Source organism: Ipomoea triloba, chromosome 2, assembly GCF_003576645.1.
Source record: "Ipomoea triloba cultivar NCNSP0323 chromosome 2, ASM357664v1".
Taxonomy (NCBI): domain Eukaryota; kingdom Viridiplantae; phylum Streptophyta; class Magnoliopsida; order Solanales; family Convolvulaceae; genus Ipomoea; species Ipomoea triloba.
Genome location: NC_044917.1, coordinates 3122073 through 3146088, shown reverse-complemented (window position 1 = coordinate 3146088; position 24016 = coordinate 3122073). Strand labels below are relative to the sequence as shown.

Below are 24016 nucleotides of genomic sequence, written 5' to 3'. Positions count from 1 at the left end.
ATGAAACGGAATTATATATATATATATATATTTCTATTCAAATGTGACCGCGCCTTCCCGTGCCGCCGTGCAGTTTACACCACTCAATGTTAAGAAATGCACCACAGTGGAAATGCATTTCTTAATATGAAATGCACCACTCGATGTTATTTATGTGGTGCATTTCTTAATATTGAGTGGTGCATTTCTTAACATTGAGTGGTGTAAACCGCACGGCCGCACGGGAAGGCACGACCACACCTGAACATGACCATATATATATAAATATATAATAGAAGTGCTTAACCAAGTTTTTCCCCAAAATTTAGGGACATTTCTGTAAAACTAAACTCATAATTAATTTAGTAAAAATCATTGATTTTTTTGACTAACCATATATATTTTCATAATATGATAAAAAATAGTAAATAAAAATAAAAATAACATCTAATAAAAATTAATCATATGATTAATATATATAAAATAATATTTGCATAATAATATGAATAATTTACAATTAAAATTTAAATTAGATGTATTAACAAATAATTATAAATTAATTTTCTCTTAAATAATTAGTCCGTATTACTTTACTACGTGTTTATGTTTATTGGTTATAATGCTATTTATAAACAAAAAAATTACAAACTTTGTTTGCAAAATTATGGTCAAATAATGATTTTAGTCTCCAATTGTCCAGTATATGCATAATGGTAAACTTTTTAACAATGCATAATGGTAAACTTTTTAATTATAAAATAAAATTTCTATTCTATTTAGTCATACCTTATATAGCCTAAACTATTACACATCATTCCCGTCATTTCCTTTAATAATAACAACAACAACAATAATAATAATAATAATAATTTTATTATCTTAATTACTTTACTTTCTATATTTTTGTAATATCCTATCAATCATTTGGACAAAAATTTTATTTATAATTAAAAATATTTAATCTATACTATATATAAAAGTAAAATATAGATACTACATTGAGAAAGTAGCTATGAATAGATACTACATTGTAACAGAGTCAGTAGTACTAAAAAAAATAAAAGTAAAATACTCCTATTTTATCCCCCCCCCCCCAAAAAAATTGTAGTCAATTAATTAGATATTTTATTAGTCAAATAATTAATAAAGTTAATTTAGTAAGAAAATGTAAAATGGAAATGAACTAATATCTATTAATTGGTAATATATTGTTTTTATATTCACATATCAATACTATTAATAAAAGTAAAATCATCCTCTTCAACTTTCCTGCACAAACTAATATTACTAATTAATTGGTAAAAAAAATTAATAAAGTTTAATTGGTAACAAATTTTATTTACCAAATTCTGAGAATGATTAAACTATTATAATTGTGAGAATAATGGAAACAAATTCTTCATAATAAATATATAAGAAAATTCCTTGAAAACTATGAGTAGTTTTATAAGAAAAAATAATTTACTAATTATTATTTACACAAATATTAATATTTCGAATACTTATCTATACTTCTATATCTATACTACTATTAATAAAAATAAAATAATCCTTTGTAAAATTCCCGCCCAAACAATAGTAAAGATAAAATGGAAAAGAAAACTGATTTTACTAACTGATTGAAAATATAAAAAGATTCTAATAGAAAAGGAAACGGAAATTAGACAAATTGAAAAAGTAAAAGGATATTACTAATTAAATGAAAATTGACTGAAAATTATTTAAAAACTTAAAAAAAAAATTACACCATCCTTTTGAAAACTCTAAGTTATTTAAACTTTAAAAATTAATTAAACATGGGTTATTATATTTTTTATAATAATTACGATTAATTTATTCAAATATGGGGAGGAAGAAAAACTAAATGTGATATGGTGAAAATAAATATACTTAAGGTATAAAAGTATAATTGCACATATATTAGTGTAATTGATTAATAATAATTGTCTAATAATTATTATGGTAATTAAGCTAAACATTGGTCATATTACATAATATAATATAATTAAATTATTTTCCATTTTTCTCATATTTATTTTAGTAATAATATAATTACATATCGATATCTTATGATAGTTGTAAACAAACAAGTCATATATTATTCAATTAATTGTGTAATACTTTTGCACTAATCTTATAATCAAATAAATGTATACGTTCAATATTAGAATTTTTTTTATAATTTCATCTTTATTTTTAATATCTAAATATATAATAAAAATAAATTGCCCTATATAATATTCGATGTCATCGCACCGGATATTGGACAATTATTTGCTCTAATTCAAGCTAGGAAAACATCAGAAATCATAATCAATCCAACCAATTTCATTAATTGCGCTATATAATATTCGATGTTAATTACAATTTATGTAATTGTATATGGATCCAAATATTCTTAAAATATTATAACAAATTCATGTTGCACGTACGAAAATACTAGTTATAAATAAAAAGAATAAAAAGAACAGTGAGAGAGAGAGGGGAACCGGGGAAGGAAGCAGATGAGTGGATGATGAATTCATCTTCCATTGGACTGAAGGTCTGAAACACTACAAAATTTTAGGGCTCGAAAATCTGCCTGCGAATCACTTCAAAGAGACAGCGATCACGAGGTACGCATTCTCTCCCACTCTCTCCCCACGGAGTATACATTTTCAGAGTACTGGTTAACGAAGAGCTACAGTTTGATTTATTAGAAGGTGTTCTCCGATGTTTTTCCGTTTCCTCTGCTGTTATCTCTGAATGCACATCATTTTCGTTTAGGATTATTGATGAATTGATATTTCCGATAGTAACTTGTAGCAGTAACTGCCGTTTTGCGCTTATCCACCCCCAAAAGGGTTAGTATAGTCTAATTAATGATATAACTGGTACTTATTTTGGATTGAGCTAAGGAACCTCAAGCGTTTAGCGGAAATGAACAAAGGTTTTCAAAGCAAACCTGTTAATTGCTTGTTTTGTGATATATAAGTTCTTGTTAATTTGTATAGGGAATGACTTGTGGTTATAAATTCAAACACTATTTAGTTGAAGTCATTTTTCACCAGCTGTTGCTTACAATGATCTGATTTTAACTTTATTATGTGACATGATTTCAAGACGGTTTATACAAGGTGAGGAATTGTTCTCTCTATGGAAATTGATCTTGAGCTGCCTTCACGGGTAGATGAAAAGCTAGACTCTGTAACTGCTACTACTGATGCAAATGCAGTTCTTGAGGGGGGTGAAAATGTTGATGGGATTGGAGATTTTATGGATGATGACAGTATCAGCCTTGCAGATAAGGGTATAATTAGTTATGAGCCTCGGAAGGATCTGGAATTTGAAACGAAGGAGGCAGCATATTCATTCTACAGGGAATATGCAAGGTCAGTGGGATTTGGCATTACGATAAAAGCCAGTCGCCGGTCAAAAAAGTCTGGGAAGTTCATTGATGTGAAGATTGTGTGTTCTAGGTTTGGGACTAAACGTGACTCAGATAAGGCGGTTAACTCCCGGTCATGTCCTAAGACAGATTGCAAGGCAGGTATGCATATAAAGAGAAAGCAGGATGGGAAATGGTATATATACAGTTTTGTAAAGGAGCATAATCATGAAATTTGCCCTGATGATTTCTATTATGCTATCAGGGGAAGGATCAAGCAGTCCATCAATGCTGTGCACCAGAAGAAAGGATTGCAGTTGGCGTTGGATGGAGAAGACATACAGGCAATGCTTGATAATTTCATGCTTATGCAAGGGGAGACTCCAGGATTCTACTATGCTGTAGACTTTGACAAGGAAAAACGTATGAGAAATGTGTGTTGGGTTGATGCAAAAGGCAGGCATGATTATGGGTATTTTTCTGATGTAATTTTCTTTGACACTACATATATTAGAAAGAAGTACAAGGTACCGCTTTTACCTATTGTTGGGGTTAATCATAACTTCCAATTATTGTTGCTCGGTTGTGGTTTGATTGGGGATGAGACTTCATCAACTTACATTTGGTTAATGCGCACGTGGCTTAGAGCAGTGGGTGGCCAAAGTCCTAAAGTAGTCATCACTGATGACAACAACTCCCTACAAGAGGCTATAGATGATGTCTTTCCAGATGCACGCCATTGTTTTTGTTTGTGGCATGTAATGGAGAAAATTTCACATCACCTAAGTCATAAAATGCATAATTTTGAAGTTTTTCTAAGGAAGTTTAACAAATGTGTATATCAACCATGGTCAGAGGAATGTTTTGAAAAGAGTTGGTCGGACAAGATTGTTGATGCATTTGAACTCAGGGGAGAGGAATGCATGGGGTTTCTATTTGAAAGCCGTAAAAAATGGGTTCCAGCTTACATGAGGGGTACTTTTCTGGGAGGACTCTGCACAGTTGAGCGCTCTGAAGGTATTTCCTCTTTCTTTGACAACTATATTCACAAGGAAACTACATTCAAGGAGTTCATTGATCATTACAAAACATTTTTGCATGACTGTTATGAAGAGGAAACCAAGGCAGATTTTGAAACTAAATATAAGCAACCTACAATAAAATCTGTCTTCCCTTATGAGAAACAAATGTCTACTGTCTATACACACGCAGTGTTCAAAAAATTTCAATCTGAGGTTCATGGAATGGGTAGCTGTGATGTTCAGAAGGAAGGTGAAGGTGGAAAAACAATGTTATACAGGGTTGATGATTCTGAAATGCAGCAGAAGTTCATAGTAGCTTGGATTGAAAGACAATCCAGTGTCTATTGTTCATGTCATTCGTTTGAATATAGAGGTTTTCTTTGTAGACATGCAATGAAAGTTCTTCAAATATATGGGATTTCCAGCATCCCACCTCAGTATGTATTGAAACGGTGGACCAAAGAGGCAAAGGTTAGGGAGATAACATCTAGACAACCTAGCAGTCCCCATTACAGGGTTCAGCGACTTAATGATCTTTGTAAACTCGCTGTTAAATTGGGAGAAGCAGGTTCTTTATCCTTGGAAAGCTATAACATTGTCCTATATGCACTAGAAGAAGTGATGGAACATTGTGTTGGTGAGAATAACTCTGCTAGAAGTTCTTTAGAAAACAATACATTGTCAACACAAAATCTTCCGTGTATTGACATAGAGAAGCAGGGTAGTGGTACAGCAAAGCGATTAAAGAAAAAACAATTGCCTAAGAAGCACAAGGTAGTCCAATAGCTAAACTACTAGAATGTTACTAGGGATTTATTAATTGTTTGAGTGTTGAAGGTAGATATTGTCCAATTTTATAGGTACAATCTGTTACTGAAGAAATATCTAGTGGGATCCAAGACAGCAACCAACAGGTGGTACATATTTTAGATTTTTACTCTGCCTGAAAAAAAAAAAAAAAAAAAAAAAAAAAAAAAGAGAAGAAGTTCTTATATAACAATGGTGTTTTTGAGTTGATTTATTATAATATCGTTCTTTTTAAATTGTAATTAACCTAAAAAACACTACATTTATAAAGGGTAAATATAGAAAACAATCAATTAAATTTAATGTCCAACAAAACATTACTATTTACTTAATCTGTGTGTTTTCTCTTGCATGACAATTGTTGTTGTGGCTGTGTACAAATTTGCATCTACTGAGCAGAAGCTTACTCATTTGCTTTGTCGTGGCATGTTTATAGGAGTCATCAAACCCAAGAGAACAAACCCTTGAAAGTTCCTATGTTGCTATCCTAGACATGCAAGGGATGGTATGTCATACCTACACTGACTACAATATTGCAAAGCAGATATTTGCTTATGAGTAATTGAATAATCTAATGATATTTCATATATTGACATAGGAGTTAGGCTCCAGAACTCCAGTTACTGATGGCTACTATTCTACTCAACAGAGCATTCAAGGACTGGTTGTGTATCTTTATCAGACACCTTTAAAATACTTGCTCATAAATTTTGATATCTGTGCCTAACATGCGTTCAAGGACTGGTTGTGTATCTTTATCAGACACCTTTAAAATACTTGCTCATAAATTTTGATATCTGTGCCTAACATTTTGGAATTTGTGTGGCTTTTATTTATAGGGGCAACTGGCTTCTCTGCCTATGCTACGGGAAGGCTATTACTACAATCAGGGCATGCAGGGAATTCTGGTATGAAGTCTTTCATTATTTGGAGCTTGATGGTGGGAAAATGTTTGGGGTGTGCACTGAGCTAATCATCTGAAGCCATAAAATACAATAGAATGTTTTCGAATAACTTGACCAATTAAATGCAAAATTTGTGATGCAAATTTCCTACCCTTTTGTAGCAGGGAAATTTGAATTCAATAGCTACACGTTTGAGTCATTATCCCATCCACAGCTTTCAAGGAATGGTATTGGATTTCTTTAGTTTCAAGAAACCAATATTGCCTAGTTTGTAAACTATGTGCAACTCTCAGCTCACACTACATTGCAGTTGCAGGGACAGCTTGGCTTTAGAGCAGCACCCATGCATGGTGGTTTTGAGATTCAGGATGGCTTGCCAGATATAGTATGTGTGCCTCGTTTTAATGCTTGGTATTCTGCAGTCATTCTATAAGTTTTTTTAATTTAGTTTTCATTTTTACTGCAGGACAATTCTATAAATTCTGCTGGAAAACAAGATAAGAATTTTTCAAGGTAGTAATTAATCTCTCCAAATCCAGTTAGGGAGGAAATAGTAACATAAAGATGACTTAAAAGGGATTCCATGGCTTAGCTTCAAGATTAGAGACCTAGTACTAAATCCCATTGCTCCCATCCTCCTGTTGATATATGTAGTGTAAAAAAATGTAAATGTTGTTGATAAGAAGATGAAGAAGAAGAAAGTGCAGAGAGGAGGTTTCAATGGTGGAGCATGTGATGGATTGATGGTTTTAGACTTCTTGGCTGCATTTACTTCAAATTCTTCACTTATCTATTATCCACTTTCAAATGTATAATAAACAAGTTTTCTGATTTGGTTTCTCTATTTTTTTTAACTCTACAAAAAATGAAGAATTTATATGATTAGTAAAGTGACATTTGCAGCCATGACTGCCGTGCCCAGTGAGACAACGAGTCTAGGATGGACAAGCAGAGCAAAGATGACATGGAACGCTGAGGGCCTCAAGGATTTAGGTTTTTGGTAGGCCTAAATCTAGTACAGAAAAATTTGGATTATGTCCTTTTCTGTGATCCATTATGACACTTTGCTTTTCGATCTTGAATTCTTGATGGATGGGCGTTTAACTGTTCCACCACGCCACTCTACCCCCATTGATAAGGTTGCACACTAGTGTTCAACACTCTTTTCGGTCTAACTCTTTGCACATAGTCTTTTTATAGTACGATTTGTCTTTCATGTCTGGTCTCCTGAATATTACAGAGTATATAAGAGTGGATTTATCCAATGTACATTCTCAAATAGTAATTGCAGGTTTTCGTTTGGTGACCCAAAAAATTTAAAATAACTTGTTTTTTTTAGCACCCGTTAAATTTTTTATGGAATTTGAAAAGTCAGCCAAGCCAATGAAAATGAAAGAAAAAAAGGCAAGAGGTAGGAACTAGGAAGGTGAAGCTTGCTCCCTGATGTTAACTGTACTGTATGTAATGGAGACCGGAATTAGAATGTAGAAAACGAAGACAAATTAGGCACTAGACAACAAAAGTCAGATCAAAGTCATCCTTTTCACCAACCACCATTCTCTCCTTAAATCCTTAAACCTATCCAACAGACAACAAACCAAGAATAATCTCGTTGCCGGCGTCTCCACTCCAATTACCCTCAAACGTCATGCCTTTCATCCTCATTTTTTTTAGCTTCTAGAATACCCTCCCCTTCATGTTGCTTCCTCGAACCTGCACACCACTCTTAAAACCCCCTTTTCATTTTACCTTTTTCTCTTTGGGGTTTCCACTTTTTCTCCACACATTTTTTCCCATCAAGATTATCTGTATCTAGTAATCATATGTAACTTTGTTATCGGGTCAAGATTTTGTTGCCCTTCATTTAAAAGAATTTTTCTAAAATTTCTATTTATTATTCTTAAGGTTCAAACCCAATATCTTATTTAAGACAAATTATGATACTTTGATTATCGGTATTTAGTAAGAAAAATTGTTATTGTACTTTGATTATATATTTACATATCATTAATTTATTTTTCAATACAATAAAAACAAAATCCATGTTTAATAAAAACTATTATCATATTTTGATTACATATCATTATTATTTTTCAATACAATAAGTACAAAATCCAACTACCATTCTCAATGACTAAGGGAGATTAAATATCCTATTTTGTACACAAAATTATTGTCTATGGTAGTTAAACTCCTATCTTAAGCTTTTGGACCAAACATATCATTCGTGTGGACCTTTTAAGCTCAACATATTTAAAAACAATACTTTATTATCTTCTTAAATTGTTATTTTACATTTCAAATTAGTCTCTAATATAAAACATGAGCAACTCAATTATGCTCGAGAATTACTCACTTACACTAAGTATCAAGAAGTTCAAATTTGGTTCGACTCATTATTTAAACGGTTCAAATTCAACTACAACTCGGCAGTAATTGAACTGAATTCAAACATTAATTGTTTTAAATAGGTTGACAATTCTAACTAAATTGATTAAACAGTATTACAAAATTTTAAATTTAACTTATCGTGAGAGCAATGACCTATGCTTATTCACCCCATAAGACCGACTAAATTTGAGATACTTTGAAAGTTGTATAGCCGATGTGTTACTGTTACGTTGTTGGACGACAAAATAAAGTTCTCTTAATCCAAACCCGCCAACACGGGGCAAAGAAAGGCGTCGGTCGGCCGGCCGACCGGCCCACCACCACATGCGAAAGGATTTCCGCCGCAGACCCACGTGCTTTATCACGTGTCGTCATCTCGCCAAACAATTCAAACAAGAGTCGCCATCACCCCTAGCTGCACCCTTGCCTTGCCTCCATTATGGAAGTCTTTTTACTACTGCTGCGTGCTTTGAAACTTTGACCTTTCCCCTATAAATATTTCTTATCACCCTATGCTTTCAACCTTTAATTTTCTTCTCTACTCACTCTCTCTCATCGATTTCACTTTAGGGGTTTATGGCCATGAGTGAAACCATGCCACCGGGGGGTCCGACTGATTGGGCGCAGTTCTATCAGCATAACTTGGCCCACGCGCCGCCGCCGCAGCAGCAGCAGCAGACGGACTTCTTTGGCGGCGGAAGGGTGTCGGAATCCACGGTGGTTACCACCACCGTGACTTCCCCCACGGCGCCGCCCTCGCTCGGCCAGCTGAGCCCCGAGGGGCGCGTGTCGAAGCCGGCGCGCCGCCGGACCAGGGCGTCCCGGAGGACGCCCACGACGGTTCTCAACACCGACACCTCCAACTTCCGGGCCATGGTGCAGCAGTTCACCGGCGGCCCGGCCCTGGCCCAGCAGGCCCAGTACCCGATCCCCAGCGGCTCGAACCTCAACTTCGGGTTCGGGCTTTCCAGTAATCTCGCTCACCATCAACACCTCGTGAACCCGACTCCGGCCCGAACTACCGGCGGCTACCAGCTCCAGTTTCAGCCGCCGCCCGGCGCCGGCGCCGGCAACTACATGCTCGCCTCCTCGAACCAGCAAAGAGACGGCGGCGGATTTCTCCGCCGCCCCACCGGCGCTATGGGCCTCGGAATCTCAACCTCCGACGACCATTCATTCCCGCTCCACACTCACAGAGGATCTTCCTCCTCCTCCGGGAATGAAACCAACAACTACATGTTTTAACAAAACATTAAAACCTCGATCTTGAAAACCAATCAAAGGTCGTCGTCGTCATCATTGACAAAAAACATGTGCAGGCTAGACGGTGCTGACTTTTCAAAAGCACGCCGCGCCGCCGTTGGAATCATTAAAAAAAAAAAAAAAAACCCTCCCTATTGTAAATGGACGACAAAGTTTACTATGTTTTCCGACGTATATGTCGGCGGCTAGACTACGTTCAACTTTTTTTTTTTTTTTTTTACTACTTGTGCCCCATGTTTGTTCCTTCCTTTATTCTTTAGCCTCCCTTTTTATGCCTCTATGGCATTCCCTTAATTTACGTTGTTAAAGTTAACTAATTACCATAATCAGTGTTATGCTCTCACTTTCTTCTGCATTGTATTTTCAAAACATAGTGTTTTGTAAAGGTTTTATCCAAAACAACATCATATTATAGAACAGTGGAAATAAAAGTAAATAAACTAAATAAAGTGTAATCAAACTATTTATCGATTCTAGAGGCAGTTTGATTTGATCCTATCTAGAAGGTTTTTCGCAACTTGCAAACTAAACTATATCAATTTGTACATGTAGGAAATTTGTACTGTCCTACTAATGAATAGCAAAATATGTCAATACGATGCCTTCTTTATTGACTCACGAATTGTTTTAATAATGCTTCTGTAAGCCAAAGTGTCTCTGGTCACGTGTGGGGAAAATTTTTCTTTTGTCGAATACATCAATTACAGTCCCTCTTTATCGAGTCACGAATGATTTTAATAATGATTCTGTAAACTAAACTGACTCCGATCACATGCGTGTAGAAAAATTTGCCCTCTTAATAAATACGTGCCAAATTATCGTCCCTCTGTATCGACTCATAAATAATTTTAATAACGCGTTTGTTTGCTATTCAAAAGCTAGCATTAATTGCATTGTTACTCTTCTTAAACTCGTTGTCATTTTGAGCTTTAAAGTTTTATTTTATAAAATAAAATTTAAGGTAGTTGTCAATTGACGACCATTTTAACGCGTTCACTGCTCTAGATGCATAAGTTACTCCTTTGTGGTTCAGTGAAATCCCTCGGTGAGGAAAGCCTTAAAAGTTAAAAACAACAGGAAATTGTGCAATTTGTGTCTCACGTTGGAATGACATGTGAAAGAGCAGCCACCCAACAACAAACGTTTTAGGCATTTGGGAGGGAATTGAATAATATTGTGTGATATTCCCTAGTTTCATTCTCGACTAATAATCTAAGCAAAGCATAATACCACATATAGACTAAATATGAAAAAGAGAGAAAGAGAGAGAGAGGCTGATTGATTGATGTGAGTGAGAAATGGTTTCGGGATTTTGATAAGGGGGGATGAATCGGAGCTTCTGATGGGTCCCACTTACGTGTAAAGACAAATTGTGGTGTTGGAATAAGTCTAACGTTCCAGCTCTCTTGTTCGCCGCTGGATTTTATGCCCCTGATGTCACACCTATCCCTATTCCCTAGTCAATGTTATCATATATGCTGGTTTCATTACCCATTATTCTCCAATGCTCGAGGGTGAATTGGATTTTTTAAAAATAAAAATAAAAATTTGAAGCCCATGTGCTTTTTGTTTGATACTTTTAAAAGAATTAAATTCATAATTTTTAATAAGAGAATTATGTTTTATTCATTCGGTTAATGATTTAATAATTTATAAAATGATTGATTTGACTCTTATCCCAATCAAAATTATTGTTTCAACCAAATTTATGGACCTTAGTTTTAACACACATGGAAATTTATGGAGCATACATCAAATCAATGTATAATAGTCTAAAATTAGATAGATTAACAATGCAGTTCTAAACCACCAAATAGTTTTAACCAATGAATGTTTAACGCATTGAAGTAGTGAATTGGAATACACAATTGGCCGTCACTTCATTGAAAATCAATTCACAATTACAATAATAAACACAATTTCTGTTTCAACTAAACTTTCAAGTGATATATAACAACATTTGATTCATCCTTAGTGTATATATAGAACCCGATCATTGTATTCAAGAGAGTAACAATAGCTAGTAACCATTGTTCATTGATCACCAATATTTAATTCACCGTCAGTGTATAAAATCCGATCATTGTATTCAAGAGAGCAGCGGTAGCAACCACTGATCACCATTGATGAATGAAGTAGTAAGGAAAGGGAGGGCTTGGGAGTCATTTAGCCTTTGAGCGTACGGCACTCTCATCATCGTATTGGCTCCTGTGCCTGTACAGTTATACTCTGCGTAGAATACCGTCCTATAATAATGTTGTTTTAATCTTGTTAATTAGCATACATAATCTTTAATGGGTAATACTTGTGTGAAATTACGGGTCTCAATTCATGATACAAATTGAATTTTTGACTAATGGGTCAGATTTTTCATCTCATTAATCAAAGATCTAACCGGTCTCAACGATTGAGACGCGTGAAACAGTCACATACAAGTTTTTGTCATAAGTAATTAATTAGTTAATTTAATCACTTAGTATTAGGAAAGTGTTAAGGAAACGGTGGCGTGTATACGTACTGGTCTCTTGTAGGGTCATTGAAGTCATTCCAACCTTCGGGAGCGACGATATCTGTGATATAGGTGTTGGAGAAGATGACGGTGGAGAACGGCCGCCATGCACGGCCCAGCCAAATCCTGCCGCTTCCACCCAAGCTGCAGTTCGCAAATGCGAACCCGCTGTCCTCCTCCTTGGAGTTTCGCCCGTGCGCCGTCACAGCGCCGTTAATTGACTTTACTCCCGGGGGTACTGGGTTGGCTATGGATATCAACTGGCAATTCTGCGCATAGTATTTACGTGCGTGCGAGTGTAAATATAGCATGTAAAATGCATGAGTGAGATTTGTAGTTAAGGCTTACGCCATTTTCGCCTTCCCAAATTGCACGGAAAGAAGACGGGCGTTTGTTTAGAGACGGTGCGTAATAAATTAAGGAAATTAAAACAACCATAAAGGCATAAATGCCTGTCATGACATGCATGTTCTTAAGTGGTAGATTATATTATAGGTAAAAATGAGTTTTGACTGTTACAGTGTAAAATTATACCTAATGTGATAGATTTCTTGTGCGCACCAAGTCCTTCCACTTAAAGAGTTACTGATTTATCTATCAACTATCTTATCAATCAGAGGTTTAAGACCAAAAGGTAAGAGAAATTCATTTTTTTGATGGGCAATGAAATCAACCATAATCTCTAATAAGTATTCAAATATCCCAAAAAAACTGGTCAAATGAGTGTAGCATAATTTTTACATTAAAAAAATCACTAAATCAATTCATGCCAATTTGAACTAATCGCCTGTGACCATGCACTGACTTCTCAACGAAAACACTCAAAAACTCCTAAAATTTGAGTACACCCCCACATTTTTTTGGAGTATCAAAGCAATGCAATTAGGTACTCCGTATATTTTAGTGTGTATTGAGTTGTTGATTATATTATAAACTCATCGCGTGTGTATATATATAAATAGAGAAGTGCGTGGTGAGAAAAAAAGGAATGAGTGTTACCTCGTACAAGGATTTGCCATTGCCAAAAATGAAGTCAATGGAGCCTTGAATGTAGCAATCTTTGAAGTAATGTCTGCCTCGGTCGTCATGAAGAGTATCCTGAGCTCCAAAGAATCCGCAACCAAAGAACGCCGCCTGGTCGCCGGCTATTCTAATCGCAACCGCCTGAGCTCCCACCGCTCCGGGCACCGGCATCGGAGCCACGTTCTGTAATAATAGGCTAAGTTATTAGTTTATTTCTTTTTATTCATTGCATGTATCAATATATAATATATTAATGTTATTCTGCCTGCCTGCATGAACAGTTGAGTTAGTCACATGGTAAAGTTTGAAAAGATTAATGTTATACCACTTTTGTTTTATTACCATGAAACTTATGTTCTTGGCAATGAAGTTAGCCGAGAAAACTTGCACGGAGCCACTGTAAAACGTGCCGCCGGAAGAATTGGCCGTGCTGTTCCAGACGATCGCCGTCGAGGTATAACCTTGGCCTTGGAACGTGATATTAGGTTTCGTTTTTGGAATAATAACTTTCTCACTGCATTAATATGGAACCATATATATGTCACCATCCAATTTATGTAAATAAACTAACAAAAGAGTTACATTAATAATAACTTACAAATACATGCCCTTGTTGATCCATATTAAGGACTTCTTTGCACTAAAGTTTCCAACCGAGTCCACGGCGGATTGCACAGTGGTGAAATTGCAACATCCATTGCGATCGACGCAGATAAGAGACGTGACGTTAGGATCAACGGTAGGAAAATTCGGTACGAAATCATCGCATACAGATTTCACAATCTGCTCCTCGTCGTGATGGTGATGGTGGTGACGGTGATGATGGTGATGCGATCTTGACTTTAAACAAACGAGGCTTAGTTTGAGTGGCATTAGGGATAGATGTATGAAAGGGTTGGTAGCCAAAACAGCCACCAACCCAAACAAAAGAGCAAAAGATATGCCTTTAGAGCTCATCATCATGTTTTTTTTTGGGGGTTTGGATTTTCAAGCTAAGATATTTTGAAGTTTGGAAATGTTGGGATATATAGTATTGGTAGTAGTATTGTGTTGAAGGGAAGTGCAAGGGAGATCATATGGGGTGGCATGTCTTGCAAATTACCCAAATAAATTTCTTATTGAGGCTATGCCCTACACACACATCTTCTACCAAACTTAGAATTTTATATGAATGCACAAAGTAATTAATTACAGCTTTCAATCTTGTTTAATTTAACCATACATCTAATGTTATATTTTAATGCAATACGCTAGTAAGTCCCCATTAATTAACAGGTAAGGTTACTAGTCTTACATTTTGAAACATTATGGCTGGCAAAACTCGTGGTCACTACTCAAATGTGTGTTTTTGGGTGAAATTTGTCTTACTTAGCCAGCAAAAAATTATAAAAAAATAAATTAAACTAGTTTAGATTATTCAGAATTGATCGATTCAAATCGAGATGGTAAAAAGGCTACTTTTATGTCTCTTGATTACAAAGAAAGGAGAGGGTGCATGATTGCAGATGAAGCTGATGATAGAAAATAGAAGGGATTGGAGAAAGATGGGGGAAAAGAAAAAGGAGTACATGAAGTAATTTTAACTTGGAAGTTACATCATCTATCTATCCATTCGCATGGATGGAGTTCAAATTTTCAAATTCATGAAGAGGGCATACATCAAATCAACATAGCATTTGCTATAATTTCAATTTCAAAATCATGATTAGGGTCAGACCAATACTTTAACTCAAAAAACTTGTGTGATACCGTCTCACGGATTTTTGTTAGTGAGACGAGTCGGGTCAAAATGAAATGTAATACTTATACTAGTAAATGCAATATTAAATCATAAATAAAGTGTCGCACGGATCTTGATTCAATCCGTCTCAAGGATAAAGATCTGTGAGACGGTCTCACAAGGTTCATTATTCTCACATAAGTGTGTGAAACACAATATTTTTGTAAACATCAAAACGATATCGTCTTGAACCATGATTTGCACAGTTGTGTGGACCAGCTAAATGGGCTAACATAACTTCTCTGGCGCATGGGCCAAATATGCAGACTGGGCCGCGTCTCGTTGAGTCGTGTTGGCTGGCCCATCGCGGAGGGCACTGGGTCGGCCGGCGTGCCGGCATGCACGTGGCTTGTACGGGGTTGAGATATATTCCGTTTGGCTCCGAATTTAGCTCCGGGTATAAGGGCAATTTACTTTATTGCTCAATTATTAATGAATATTTAATTACCAAAAATATTTATGTAAATGTACTCCGTATAAAACTATATACTAAATGGTCGTCATAAATTCAAAGGATATAAAAGGACACAACCGGAGGGTGGCTTCACCGGATGGGAGCAAAAAGAGAAGCAGAACGACGATGGGAGAGAGCGGAAGAGTTTTAACGGAGCCGCCGGCGGATCACCGCCACAACCTCACCGCCAATTCTACCGCCGATAACAATAATATTAATATTAATAACAATAATCATAACTCAATTCCCCATGCTCCGCCACCGACCGATCGCCCCGTACGCGTCTACGCCGACGGGATCTATGATCTATTCCATTTCGGCCATGCTCGCTCTCTCGAACAAGCCAAGAAATCGTTAGTTTTTCCGCTTTTCCCTTTTATTTTCGCAATTGTTTCCATGCTCTCTATCTGTTTGCGTTTTTGTTTTCCTGCAATAAATACAAACTCTTCGCTACTCGTTTCTCCATAGTGAGCATTTATTTGCTTTCCTAATTCGAGCAACTTCGTTCATTCGATTCCGTTTATGGATAATAGGCATATGATTCCGCATTTGATGTTTGTAGGTTCCCTAACACGTACTTGCTGGTGGGATGTTGCAACGATGAAACCACGCACAGGTTTAAGGGTAAAACTGTCATGACCGCGGAGGAGCGTTATGAGTCCCTCCGCCATTGCAAGTGCGTTTTTCGCTCTTTCTTTCCACATTTGAAACCTAATTTTTGTCATATGCTTTTGTCTTGTGCTTTCTCATGGAATTCAATCTTTAGCCTAGAAACATTCAAAATGTCCAGCCTCATTTTTGAGGCATTTGCTAAAGGCATTCCACTGTTGAGAATTTGTATAGCTATTATGAGTGATGATGGAGAATGTGCATTCTAGGCTATACTAAACATAATGTTTCATGCTTTCTTTCCGTTATATATATAAAGTTTTTGTGTGATAAACTGAAATATGAACAATTTCTTCCCCACTTTTACAACTGGTAGGTGGGTTGATGAAGTTATTCCGGGTGCCCCTTGGGTGATAAATCAGGAATTCCTTGACAAGCACCGGATTGATTTTGTTGCCCATGATGCTCTTCCGTGAGATTTCTCAACTTGTTGTCCTTTCACTTTTAGTTGCTTAACAGGTAGATTATGTTTTTCATCTTGTTTACTTCCAACATTTACAGTTATGCTGATGCTAGTGGAGCTTCAAACGATGTATATGAATTTGTATGTGTAGTTTTCAACTTCAGTGCATTTAAAAATTCGTTGTTTTTCAGCTTTTATATACTTGTTTGTATTCACGTGCCTGAAGTCAAATGATTCTCTTTATAGGTGAAAGCTGTTGGGAGATTCAAAGAGACAATGCGTACTGAAGGAATTTCAACTTCAGACATTATAATGAGGATAGTTAAAGATTATAACCAATATGTCTTGCGCAATTTGGATCGTGGATATTCGAGGAAGGAACTTGGAGTCAGCTTCGTAAAGGCATGTTCTTTTTTGGGATTTCAGTTATGACTTTATATATTAGTCAATATATATGGCCTTCTGCAAGGAGTTGGTGAGTCATTGATTCTTGTAAGCAGGAAAAGCGCCTGAGAGTGAATATGAGATTGAAGAAGTTACAGGAGAAAGTTAAGGAACATCAAGAGAGAGTGGGAGAAAAGGTATGTTCTCTTTTTGTGGGGATAATGTCCTATAAATGCACTGCAGAATGGCTACTTTATGTTCACATAAGTCCTCTGTTTCCCAGAGATAATCCACATTAGAGAATGAACTTGTGAACTCCAACCTGAACTTTGCTTATGAGTTACTGAAAAATATACTGCTATTTACTGTTCAATAGTAAAATTACTTTTTCTGATCACTGAAAGGATTAGCTTAATTTGTCGTGGTCCTGTTGACCAAACCCTTTCCGCCTTCATGAAGGTATAGTAGTCTGCATTCTGGAAACTGCATATTTGGTGTGTTATATTCTTGTGAAGAGGTTCTATTGCATTTGACTGGTCAGTTCTTTCTATAGTATCTTAAACTATTGGGGAATGTGTGAAAGTTTATATTGCACAAAACTGGTTGGAACTATTAGTATCTGATAAGGCATTAGGTAATCAATGCTTTTGGTTGGTATTTCTTTATTAAGCAGACAATGGTTTTTTCTCCATACATCATTTTGCATTATGCTCAACTGTATGCGAGTGACATTTGTTTCCTGACATTATTCAAGATTCAAACTGTTGCAAAATCGGCCGGTATGCATCGCAACGAGTGGATTGAGAATGCTGATCGGTGGGTTGCTGGGTTTCTTGAGATGTTTGAGGAGGGTTGCCATAAAATGGTAAGCAGATCAGTTGTCACTTTATTTCAAAGCACTGGGGTTTTGAGTCATTTCATATACCATAATCCTTCATATTTGTTCTCTATTACCTACCAGGGAACTGCCATAAGAGATCACATTCAAGAAAGGTTAATAGGGCAGCAGCAAAGAGCCCTGCTGCGAAATGGTAGTAAAGATTACGATGGTGATGATGAAGATGATGAATACTATTATGATGAAGAGGACGAGGATGATGATGATGATGATGAGGAAGATGAATCTGAAGAAGATGATGAGTATTATGACGATGTGGAGTGCCATTAAGTTACAGACCTAAAGAAATGACATGACTTTAGGACGTAAATATAGCAATACTCTTTTCATAACCGTTTTAAGTAAACTACTATATCTTGTGGTATTAAGAATTGTAATTAATATACAGCTTTTTAAATAAATACTATTAACTGGAAAAAGTCTTTCGCAGCAGTAGTAATTAGGAATGTGAAATTTGATTGATTTGAGTAGATCATTCATAAAATCTCAACTCAGTTCCTGAGTAGTAAATTATGATCTACATCTAATGTGGCGGGTTTTTGTGGATACCGAGCATTAGTGTTTTTGACTCATGATTTTACCTTTTCACTATCCTGTAGGCTGGACCTGGGGCGAGAGTATTTTGCCTGGTGGGCAAGATCATTGATAAAATGCCCCAAGAAATTGTATGAAGAGCCACCTTCCAACAAGGCTAATCGGCTCTTCTCCTTCATATCTTTCATTTTCTTTCTGATGATTCTTCCGTGATCCGCCATGAGTTTCCTTATCCCACACTCAATCTCATCTGCGCTGACAATGATCGGCCTTTGAATATTTTTGTCTTCTTTTTCCGGGGACATTAGGGTGCCACTTCTGTACTCCGTCTTGATATCGACGCCCATCTCCAGCTCCACCACAAGCTCAAAAGCGTTTATTTGTTGCTCAGCGTACATTGGCCACGTCGCCACCGGCACTCCACACCACACACTTTCTAAGATGGAATTCCAACCGCAGTGAGACACAAAGCCTCCGATGGACGGGTGAGATAGCACCATCATCTGCGGCGCCCATCCGATCACCTTACCTCTAGCCTCAGTACGCTCTAAGAAGGTTTCCGGCAAGATTTCCTTAGGATCCGAATAGTCGCCGGGCGCCCCGAATTCTCCCTTCACTTTCGGCCGCCGTAGGGACCACAGGAAGCGCCAGCCGCCGCGCTCCAGCGCGGCGGCGATCTCCTTCACTTGGTCCGCGCTGAAGCTCCCGTAGCTCCCGAAGCACAGGAACACCACCGAAGAAAGCGGCTGCTCATCCAACCATCTCTTCACCTCTTCATCACCGCCGCCGCGGCGATTGATCAGCGGACCTACAGGGTAAACGGGCGGGAAATTCCCGTCAGATAGGGATGCAATCGCGTGCGTCTCTAGCTCCAAGAATGTGTTAATTAGGATTCCTTTTGTTCTTCTAATCATTCGACCAGAGTGTTGGACCATTAAAACGCCATATTTGTCCAGCATGGGCGTAGGCAAGACCTTAGCCGGTACAGGCCGCGCGAAACTCGGAACCGACAGTTCCGCTTCCGAATCTTGGTACTCGGAAATATCCCGGCCGTGTTCATCTTTTAGCGTCTGAGCGTAAAACTTGAGCCCTAGAAACCCAGCGCCGGAGGTATAAAACACGTAGCTAGGAACTCCAAACTCATCGGCAACATCAATCATGCTCGTACTAAACATATCCACAACAACACCCGCAATTACTCGACCGGATCTGCAGAAATCGGAGATCACATCCCTCACAGCCGCCTTGTGAGCAGAGATATGGTCAAGAGCATTAGCATCCTGGGAAACAGAACTAGCCGCCGCGTTTTCACGGCGTTGAGGCGGCGGCTGAGGGAGACTGAGAAAGTGTAAGCGAGGAGCGCCGTGCGAGAGAGACTGCGTATATGAATCAACGCCGGTTTCAAATGGAATTCCGATTATGAGGAAAGTGACAGAAATCCATTCCGCTCTACTGGTTAACAGCTTCCCCATCTCCACAGCTGGTACAAGATGGCCCATTCCATGCCCTGGAATGAAAACTACCTCTGCGTTCTCCATCGCTTCTGCAACTGCAATTCAGACAGACTGAAAGATGATTGTGAAAGATACAAAACAAGAAAGAGATGAGTTTGGGAGAGCTGTTGGCCATAGAAGTGGTGAATCATTTCTATCTTTTTCAACCACTTCAAATTTTTTACTCTTTATGAAATGCACCACGGCCACTACTTTAAGACCATAGCCACCGTAGAAGCTTTTGTAAATATTAGAAAATACCATATGTCAATTTACACCTAGTACAATCCAAAAATCATGTCTAATTGTACCATTTAGTATTCCCACAATGCTTGGTGTAATGGTCTAACGTATTGAAACGGTAGGCTTTGTTCAGTATACCTAACTTATAAAGTGAGCTTAAACTCACGAACACTTCAATATGGCAGCAATTTTTTTAATTATTATTTTTATTACAACAGATCATTTCAAAAACACTTGTAAAAGTCATGTCATCAACTTCCCAATTCAACTAAAATTTCTAATCAACAATTAGTTAAAGGTTGTTATAATGTGTAATACATTGGTATACTTTGTTGTTGCCCTAATTCTTGGCACACATAGATTCAGAAAGTCCTATGTATTAGAAAAGGTGTTTATACTTGTTTATAGTATAAATCGATTGGTACAGAACGTCTTGGGAAGGATTAGTTATAACAAAGATCTTCTGGTACAATGATGGTGATGGGTTGGAAGACTAGGCGCATATCATGAATCTAGATTCCTCTTGCAAGATGAATTCGTGTTTATTTACCTACAGAATGTTAGCAATTTACATAATGAGCATTCACAATTTAAATTATAAACGTTCAATATATAAATTGTAAACATTCAATATGTAAATTGTGTATTTTAAACTCGAGTTCACAGAATAATTTGCCCGGCCATGTGGTTGGATTTTGCGCGACTAGAAATGCTCGGCCGCCCACCTAATTAGGCAAGAACATGGCTTGTCAGTTAGAGAGCAAATGTAAATTGCACCTTATGTTTGTTTTTCCAATAATGAAGACTTTAATGATGGGGGTTACGTTCTTAAACTCATGTGATGTACTCCGTAATCAATAGAATTTATGCCTTCAATTATTAGTAGAATAGGCGTGTATAAATACTCATTGAAAAGGTGTGTTTGATGTTATCTCTTTGAGCATTCTAAAAGCAACAGAAAGTTATCTTTCACAATTGAATACATGGTCACTTCCCTTGGGAGTGGTTTCGAATCAGTTAACTAAATTGACCATTATCCAACGTATATATATACAAATTATATTTTTAAAAAAATTTAGTCAAAATAAAAAAAAACAATTTTATTTTGCAAAATAAATAAATGAAAGAAAACGAGAAAAAAAAAATTTATAAATGCTATGGAATCTAGGAATGTCAATTAGGCCAATCCGTTGGGTTGATCCTAACCGAAAACTACTAAGATTGACACCCCTAATGAAATCAGATACAAAAGTAGTTTCTTTGGAAACATATTGCTGGATCAAATGATATAATCTTCAAACATGGCAAACCAATACCCATAAAGTAAATCCTAATGTACTAATTAGTACCGTCATTATAACCTGTCACATTTAATTATGTCCTGTTAATTTTATTAAATACATTATTAATTTTTATTTATTTGTCATAATTAATTCTCATTATAAAATTTTATTACTTAATAAATATGACTAATATATAATTTTATTATTCAATAAAAAGAGTTTAATGAGAGAGAAATCACATATTAAATAAAATTTTAAGACACTTTCACAGACACACCTAAAGAAAATAATTTATCATTACCTAACTAATCATAGAATAATTTGGGAAGCAAGATTTGGGAGTAGACGTTACAGAACTCATCACAAAATTTTCCAATAAATCACTGTCAACTTGTCAAGCAAGAGTCGTGGTTGAACCAATAATCAACAAATTCTAAAGCAAATTTCAAAGCCTACAAGATAAGCAACAAAGAATAACCACATAAAAAACCTTCTACACTCTTCTCTTCTCGGTATCTGAACTCTCCAGACATGAAGAAAGCTGAGCTTGTCTTCGTCCCTTCACCGCTGGTAGGTCATATTGTCTCCATTGTTGAGCTTGCCAAGCTTCTACTCAATCGAGACGACCGCCTATCCATTACAGTGCTACTTATAAAGCACCCGGAGGACCCTATTGCCAACACCGTCGTCCAAAATGTTGTCTCCGCCGATGCCAGAATCCGCCACTTGACCTTACCGGAAATGGAGCCGCCGCCGGAAGAAATGATTGTCAAGTCCCCTGAGAATTACGTCGCCGCTTATATAAAGAGCTATAGGGCCCATGCAAAACACGCGATTGTTAATACCGTGCTCTCGTCGGATTCCGGCGAGTCGCCGGCGCTCGCCGGGATTGTGTTTGATTTGTTCTGTAGTTCCATGGTTGACGTGGCGAATGACCTCGGTGTTCCTTCTTACCTGTTTTACACCTCCGGCGCCGGGTTTCTCGGATTCAATCTTTACTTGCCGATCCGGGAGAGAGTTGTGGGAAGAGAATATAGGTTGTCGGATCCGGATTCGGTGGTTTCCACGTTTGCATCGCCGGTTCCGGCGAGAGTTATGCCCACGTTCGCGTTTATCAACGATGGGTATAGATCATTTGTCGAACATGGGAAGAAGTTTAGAGAAACGAAGGGGATGATCATAAACACGTTTGCAGAATTGGAACCGTACGCTGTGAAAGCTTTAGAATCCGACCCGGATCTGCCCCCGGTTTACACGGTCGGACCGCTGCTCGCGCCTCAGAAGGAGCACGCAGGGAAGGAGGAAATCATCAACTGGCTCTCGGAGCAGCCGCCGTCCTCGGTGGTGTTCCTCTGCTTCGGAAGCCAGGGAGGGTTCGAGGCGCCGCAAATACATCAGATCGCGACGGCGCTGGAGAGGAGCGGCCACAGGTTCCTCTGGTCGATCCGCCGGCCGTGGTCCTTAACTAGCTCCGAGCGAGCCGGCGACTTCACCAGTTTCGACCCGATTTTGCCGCCGGGATTTGCGGGGAGGACCAGAAACAGGGGGAAGGTTTGCGGGTGGGCTCCGCAAGTGGAAGTTCTGGCCCACCGCGCCACGGGGGCATTCGTGTCACACTGCGGTTGGAACTCGACTCTGGAGAGCATGTGGCACGGCGTTCCGATGGTGACGTGGCCTATCTATGCCGAGCAGCAGGTCAACGCGTTTCAGTTGGTGAAGGAGCTGGGGCTGGCGGTGGAGCTGACCGTGGATTATCGGAGGGTGCAAGGTTCGGAGAATGTTGTAATGGCGGAGGAGATAGAGAAAGCGATTAGAAGCGTGATGGAGGCTGAAAATCCGGTGAGGAAAAGAGCTAAAGAGATGGGTGAGATGAGCCGGAAGGCATTGAAGGAAGGTGGATCTTCCTTCATCTCTTTACAACATCTGATTGACGACATAATTCATAACATTAAACAATGCTAACTGAAGCTTAGAGCTTTATCCCATGCATGAAAACAATCCTACTTAATCCTACCCTTTATTATTGTTGTTATTGGTATTGTTATAATTGTTGTTATTGTTATTATTATGGACAATAGTTGCCACAATTTATTTTTATTTGTTCGTCACTGTCATGACGAACTAAGTTCATTTTTCTTTCATCTAAGAAATGATAAGAGTTCGTCGTCTTCTAAATGAATGGACGAAGAACGTTGTTCATTATCTTTTTTCTAAAATTGGAGCATGATATAAATAGTTGATTCTTCTTTCTCCAAATTGTCTTCAATTCCACCCCCCATGGAGGAGGATAAACATGTAATTCGTCTCTTTTCAAAATTTGAGGGAGACAAAACCCAAGAACGCTTCAATGGTAGCAATTTTATTTTTTTTAAATTATTAATGTTATTACAACACATCATTTTAAAAACACTTGTAAGTAAAAGTTTATCCCATGCATGAAAACAATCCTATTTAATTCTACCCTTCATATTTATCCTTATTATTTAAAATAAATGAGTCTTTTACCCTTGCAATTACAATCCTTTTAACATTTTCTTTTCAATATGTTTTGTTGTAATTTCAATTTGACATTTGTGTGTTTGAACATTAATATTTTGCTTTTTTAACTT

The 24016-nt window shown here is 37.4% G+C and overlaps 6 protein-coding genes across 12 annotated transcripts; 4 read left to right on the top strand and 2 right to left on the bottom strand.

Moving 5' to 3' along the window:
- The first annotated feature begins 2464 nt into the window (after window positions 1–2464).
- On the top strand, window positions 2465–7349 carry LOC116010396 (protein FAR1-RELATED SEQUENCE 2-like). 6 transcript variants are annotated; one of them, XM_031249788.1, is made up of 11 exons: window positions 2465–2594; window positions 3082–3095; window positions 3194–5142; window positions 5229–5282; window positions 5612–5680; window positions 5774–5839; window positions 6015–6083; window positions 6242–6307; window positions 6391–6465; window positions 6547–6593; window positions 6984–7349. In XM_031249788.1, the coding sequence occupies exons 3-11, from the start codon at window positions 3235–3237 to the stop codon at window positions 7003–7005; spliced, it is 2376 nt and encodes a 791-aa protein (XP_031105648.1). In that variant the 5' UTR covers window positions 2465–2594; window positions 3082–3095; window positions 3194–3234; the 3' UTR covers window positions 7006–7349. The 6 variants fall into 6 exon arrangements, with proteins under 6 accessions (XP_031105648.1, XP_031105645.1, XP_031105646.1 ...); XM_031249785.1 differs by having other exon boundaries at window positions 3082–5142; window positions 6245–6307; XM_031249786.1 differs by having other exon boundaries at window positions 3082–5142; window positions 6397–6465.
- Window positions 7350–8988: 1639 nt separating this feature from the next.
- LOC116005959 lies at window positions 8989–10119 on the top strand. Its single transcript, XM_031246194.1, has one exon. It carries the CDS (start codon window positions 9048–9050, stop codon window positions 9714–9716), a length of 669 nt encoding a protein of 222 aa, XP_031102054.1. The 5' UTR covers window positions 8989–9047; the 3' UTR covers window positions 9717–10119.
- Window positions 10120–11589: 1470 nt separating this feature from the next.
- On the bottom strand, window positions 11590–14245 carry LOC116005933 (probable pectinesterase 8). 2 transcript variants are annotated; one of them, XM_031246168.1, is made up of 5 exons: window positions 13865–14245; window positions 13609–13780; window positions 13243–13449; window positions 12253–12512; window positions 11590–11980 (listed from the first exon to the last, which is right to left on the bottom strand). In XM_031246168.1, the coding sequence occupies exons 1-5, from the start codon at window positions 14227–14229 to the stop codon at window positions 11824–11826; spliced, it is 1161 nt and encodes a 386-aa protein (XP_031102028.1). In that variant the 5' UTR covers window positions 14230–14245; the 3' UTR covers window positions 11590–11823. The 2 variants fall into 2 exon arrangements, with proteins under 2 accessions (XP_031102028.1, XP_031102035.1); XM_031246175.1 differs by having other exon boundaries at window positions 11853–11963.
- A 1285-nt stretch (window positions 14246–15530) lies between these two features.
- LOC116005948 (choline-phosphate cytidylyltransferase 2-like) lies at window positions 15531–18273 on the top strand. The gene is made up of 8 exons (XM_031246184.1): window positions 15531–15853; window positions 16063–16176; window positions 16486–16581; window positions 16671–16713; window positions 16819–16974; window positions 17073–17153; window positions 17711–17821; window positions 17918–18273. The coding sequence occupies exons 1-8, from the start codon at window positions 15540–15542 to the stop codon at window positions 18122–18124; spliced, it is 1122 nt and encodes a 373-aa protein (XP_031102044.1). The 5' UTR covers window positions 15531–15539; the 3' UTR covers window positions 18125–18273.
- LOC116005905 (anthocyanidin 3-O-glucosyltransferase 2-like) lies at window positions 18190–20201 on the bottom strand. Its single transcript, XM_031246141.1, has one exon. The coding sequence runs from the start codon at window positions 19924–19926 to the stop codon at window positions 18424–18426; it is 1503 nt and encodes a 500-aa protein (XP_031102001.1). The 5' UTR covers window positions 19927–20201; the 3' UTR covers window positions 18190–18423.
- A 1626-nt stretch (window positions 20202–21827) lies between these two features.
- LOC116005923 (anthocyanidin 3-O-glucosyltransferase 6-like) lies at window positions 21828–23653 on the top strand. The gene has a single exon (XM_031246158.1). It carries the CDS (start codon window positions 21939–21941, stop codon window positions 23367–23369), a length of 1431 nt encoding a protein of 476 aa, XP_031102018.1. The 5' UTR covers window positions 21828–21938; the 3' UTR covers window positions 23370–23653.
- The last annotated feature ends 363 nt before the right edge of the window (window positions 23654–24016 follow it).

Bases quoted from the DNA above. Each gene is read 5' to 3' on its own strand.
- LOC116010396 (XM_031249784.1), top strand. From the start codon at position 3,115: ATGGAAATTGATCTTGAGCTGCCTTCACGGGTAGATGAAAAGCTAGAC. The intron at 5,283-5,611 runs GTGGTACATATT...GCATGTTTATAG, and splicing joins TCCAAGACAGCAACCAACAG to GAGTCATCAAACCCAAGAGA. The intron at 6,466-6,546 runs GTATGTGTGCCT...TTTTTACTGCAG, and splicing joins AGGATGGCTTGCCAGATATA to GACAATTCTATAAATTCTGC.
- LOC116005959 (XM_031246194.1), top strand. From the start codon at position 9,048: ATGGCCATGAGTGAAACCATGCCACCGGGGGGTCCGACTGATTGGGCG.
- LOC116005933 (XM_031246168.1), bottom strand. From the start codon at position 14,229: ATGATGATGAGCTCTAAAGGCATATCTTTTGCTCTTTTGTTTGGGTTG. The intron at 13,450-13,608 runs GTAATAAAACAA...CTATTATTACAG, and splicing joins CCAAGAACATAAGTTTCATG to AACGTGGCTCCGATGCCGGT. The intron at 11,981-12,252 runs GTACGTATACAC...ACATTATTATAG, and splicing joins AATGACCCTACAAGAGACCA to GACGGTATTCTACGCAGAGT.
- LOC116005948 (XM_031246184.1), top strand. From the start codon at position 15,540: ATGGTCGTCATAAATTCAAAGGATATAAAAGGACACAACCGGAGGGTG. The intron at 15,854-16,062 runs GTTAGTTTTTCC...TGATGTTTGTAG, and splicing joins CTCGAACAAGCCAAGAAATC to GTTCCCTAACACGTACTTGC. The intron at 16,582-16,670 runs GTGAGATTTCTC...CAACATTTACAG, and splicing joins GTTGCCCATGATGCTCTTCC to TTATGCTGATGCTAGTGGAG.
- LOC116005905 (XM_031246141.1), bottom strand. From the start codon at position 19,926: ATGGAGAACGCAGAGGTAGTTTTCATTCCAGGGCATGGAATGGGCCAT.
- LOC116005923 (XM_031246158.1), top strand. From the start codon at position 21,939: ATGAAGAAAGCTGAGCTTGTCTTCGTCCCTTCACCGCTGGTAGGTCAT.